General features: G+C 37.8%; 1 protein-coding gene across 1 annotated transcript in view; it reads left to right on the top strand.

Annotated features, from left to right (window-relative positions):
* The first annotated feature begins 2088 nt into the window (after positions 1 to 2088).
* LOC117503224 (connector enhancer of kinase suppressor of ras 3-like) overlaps positions 2089 to 4122 on the top strand; it is a 29306-nt gene continuing 27272 nt past the window's right edge. Inside the window, exon 1 of the mRNA XM_034162427.1 lies at positions 2089 to 2240. Within this exon, the coding sequence (XP_034018318.1) occupies positions 2189 to 2240 (52 nt within the window). The 5' untranslated portion in view covers positions 2089 to 2188. The remainder of the gene's footprint in view (positions 2241 to 4122) is intronic.

Raw genomic sequence — 4122 nt, 5'->3', positions numbered from 1 at the left:
GACGTCTCACTCTGAGCAAACTACGGAACACCGGACCAGAACAACAGCACAGACAGACGTCTCACTCTCAGCAAATGATCGAACATCGAACCAAAACGTCCCAAAACTAGTCTTATGTTGTTGTTGTTTTTTTTCTGGGAGGGGGGGTGCAATTATAACAACAACCAGAAGTAGGAAACATGTAAAAAGCACACATTCTGGGGAGTTTAATTATTCTGAGGTACATCCGAAATACAAATGAAAAAAGTGACAATTCAACAAAAATATTTTTTTACATTTATCCTGCTCGTTGGTGCTGCGTCTCGTAACATGGTTTTAATGTTGAATTTAATAGTATAGAACTAGAACTAGATAATTATTGTGATTGCAAATGTGTTCCAGTTCAGATGGTTCCAGTTTCTGAAAACAAGTTATTCGATTAATTTTACATTTTTACAACCAAAGTCCCCCCCCCCCCCCCCCGTGTGTGTGTGTGTGTGTGTGTGTGTGTACTTTAGAACACATAAATGTCATACTCAAAAACCTTCTTAAAACGTTTAAATGTGTTCTTGTACATTTTGAATGTGTGTTGGTGAGATGAGTTTTTAAAATGATCAAAATGTTATATGATGATTAATGTCTAAATAAGTTGATTTATGAGTGAAGGAGGAGCTGATGGGTGATTGTTATTACTATAAAGTTCTAATCAGCTGCTTCTGTATAAAACTATCTGTTTGACCTTTTGTTTGTTAGATGTTCCAGTTTCATGTGGCGTCTTAATATAACTGAACTGAATGAATCCAGTCAGGATGATCAGTTTGCTTTTGGTCTCAGAACAACCAATTCAAAACCTACGTAATTATCCATTTTATATGTTGGTAATCTGAAATAATGAGATAATTTTTGAAAGTTTTATTTAAAAAAAAAACACTTATTGTTCAAAATAAAGAATTTGGTTTGCCTGAGAAATAAATTTTATTGCATGAGCTATATTTGTTAGTTTTGTGTTTCAGATGGACTCATCTTTTCAACACACGATCTTTGTGTGATACCTGCTTTCATGTTCAGACAAATGTCGCCATCTACTGATGGGACCAGGAAACACAACATTACATTTTAAAATGAATAAACGGTCAAACAAAACGTTTTCGAAGTTTTCTATGTGGAAAACAGCAAATATTTACAAATAAATTGCGGAAGGAAAAATATGATAAATTATGTTTTTCTCAGCAGTGGAAATGCAGTTCCAAGACAAAACACAAAATATCAATTGAATTGATTAGTGCTAAAACGATTTCTTGAGGAAAAAAATTGCAAAGCTTGAGTGATTCCAGTTTATTCTTGCTATATTATTATTATTATTATTATTATTATTATTATTTATCATCACTGGAAAAGTATTGATTCTGACAAAGCAATGAACAGGATGACGTCACATTGAGCTCCAAGCTGTAGTTACATTTCTGATAAACAAAAACTTTAAAACATGATGTTAAAATTTCTGAATATTTCTTTTAACTCATTTTTTTCTAAGTAGAGCAGCATTCATTAAAGTGCTCCAGTTTTAACTACTATTTTTAGTTCCTGCGGAATATCTTGTAACATAGATTCTAATCCAGCACATCTGCACCTGGTTCTGGACTTTAGAGGATGGGTCAGGGAACCGGGTCCTCGCTGACTTCTGGGTCTTCTTTCCTCAACGCATTTAAAAGTGGAAACGATCTTTGAATGTGAAGCAACTAAAATCATGTTTAGAGAATCAGGTGTCAAATAATACAAATGAATAATTATTCAAATGTTTTGTGTTGTTATTTGGTCGATCAGCAGAGGGCGCTCACGATCCCTGCTAATGTTGTTGGTGTATCGGTTAAAAAGTTTGGTACTTTAGTAAATTATGACTAAACTAATGCAGTTTGCCCTTGTTCCGGTTTGGCTCTTTGAACGCGAGACAAATATTTTGGGCCCCAATCATCGGTGGGGGAAAAAAAAAGAGTTAATTTCTGATGTCGGAACTTCGACAGCCCCTGGGGGGGGGCGTGGCTAAGTGGGCGGGTATCTTGAAACCCGCCCCCCTCGCCGCTGCGCTCCTACGCGCCCGTTTTGTGCGGCGGGTCGTTGCAGCGTTTGTGCGCTCAACAAATGAATGATGTTTAATTAAGAGTTGAATTAGTCCGGAGGCCTGACAGACGACGTGTGTTCGTTTGGAGAAATGGAGGCTGTGAGTTTGTGGAGCCCCCAGCAGGTGGTGGACTGGATGAGAGGTAAAAAAAAAACAAGAAACAACGACATGTTGGCATCGAAACCGCGACGTTTTACAGCTGTGGTTAAGTTGCACTGTCGCATCGTCATTAAGTGAGATAAACGCACACTCGGTTACGGTTTGATCAGGTGTTTTTAGTTTCCAATAAAATTAGTCTGTTTGCGAATATCATCATCACATATGTCGCTAACTGTACTGTTAATATTATGTATCTCAACTGTTTTCACCATTTTAAAGGTGTTTTTTGATATATCAATATTTTATCTACAATAAACACTAAAATTAAATGTTATAAGTGTAACAAATTAAAGTTTGACAAATGAAAATGTATTTCTTATTTGAGTAATTGAATGACTTCATTTAAAATTTCGATTGTTTATGGTGTTTTTTTGTTGTTGTTGTTGTTGGGTTTGTTGTTTTGTTTTTTGGCCCATAAACTGTTTAATAGGTGTGTGTGTGTGTGTGTGTGTGTGTGTGTGTGTGTGTGTGTGTGTGTGTGTGTGTGTGTGTGTATTCAGTTTTAAGGTTCGTTTAATAATAACTACAGCACTGTAGAGTGCAAACCTTTGCCAACATTAGTTTCCAATTCCTCAAATTTTTACCTTGAAAATTATTTTCAAGGTCAAAGTCCTGTTAGAAGTGACTTTTCATAAGATAAAATGTAATACAAAATATAGATCAAAAGGGCTTTTCAGTGTTAAATTCAAATATGGCCTAAATCCACAATACGGATCAGATGTGGGTCAAACTTAGTCATATATATATATAATGTGTGTGTAAAAATACCTGAAAAATTGTAGGTTTCACCCTGTTCACAAAGAAACGGGTGAAAACTGAAATATCCGCTCAACTTCATTGGCAGAGTTAATAATAATAATAAAGATAAAATAATAATGCGGTGGTATTGTGGTGATGGGTTTGGGGTCAGTGTGGTGATTAGTGTTTCCAGAGCAGAAGGTTCCTGGTTCAAGACCACCCCTGTCCATTGCTCCATGTGATGTGGAGTTGCGTCAGGAAGGTCATCCTGCATACACACAGAGCCCTAACAGGTCCTCGGTAGAGAAGCTGAAAGAACTCGGTATTGCCATATTGGGTTTGGAGTGTCTGTAGATTTGGACCATGAAGATGCCATGTCCAGCTTCTTGTCCTCAAAGTTTATGTTCAGTTAGCTGTGGGACAGCTCGTGTTCTGTCTTACTGTATCATCATCAAACTTGGACTCTAACCAGTGTCCTCAGGTGAGGACTGGATGTCTTTGGTCCCAGGTCTCTGTGGAGGATCTTTGGGTCCTGCTGGAATGACTTTGTGTCCAATGAACGGTTACTTAGTGAGACTCAGATGAGGAGGATCGCTGACTGTGAGGGAACATCAGACACCACATTTAGTCTGTGTGGGGACTTTTGTCCGGACATGATCCAGGACACAGGTGTCTTAGTGTTCAGGACCCCAGAGACTGGAGGAGGTCAATGTTTGACTTGACCAAGGACACGCCCACATGCTACCTGGCTGCAGCAGGTAGATGTCTCCTTTGGAGAGGTGGGGCTGGACCGGTTGTCTGTCTGGGTGGTTCCTGTCTGAGACCTGGGGCGGTTCTGTGGTGATGGTTCCAGCACATGCTTCCAGACTTGACTTGGTCTGGTCCTCAAGCAGTGTCATAATTACTTTGTGCTCAGTATTTTTTAATGATCTTGAATATATATAAATATAATAACTAATTACTTTATGACTGATCAGAATAACTGACATCAAAAATAATTCATCTGCTTGGTGTTAACTAGTTAACCTCATGTAATTAGTTAAGTTTAGTTTGCAGCAGTTTATGTTAAAGTCAAATCAGAACCAAGAAAACTGACATTTACTTTGAAATGAAACTTTTCAGCTTGG

Source organism: Thalassophryne amazonica, chromosome 21, assembly GCF_902500255.1.
Source record: "Thalassophryne amazonica chromosome 21, fThaAma1.1, whole genome shotgun sequence".
Taxonomy (NCBI): Eukaryota; Metazoa; Chordata; class Actinopteri; order Batrachoidiformes; family Batrachoididae; genus Thalassophryne; species Thalassophryne amazonica.
The sequence above is the reverse complement of the archived record's forward strand: the minus strand, read 5'-3'. Positions and strand labels throughout refer to the sequence as shown.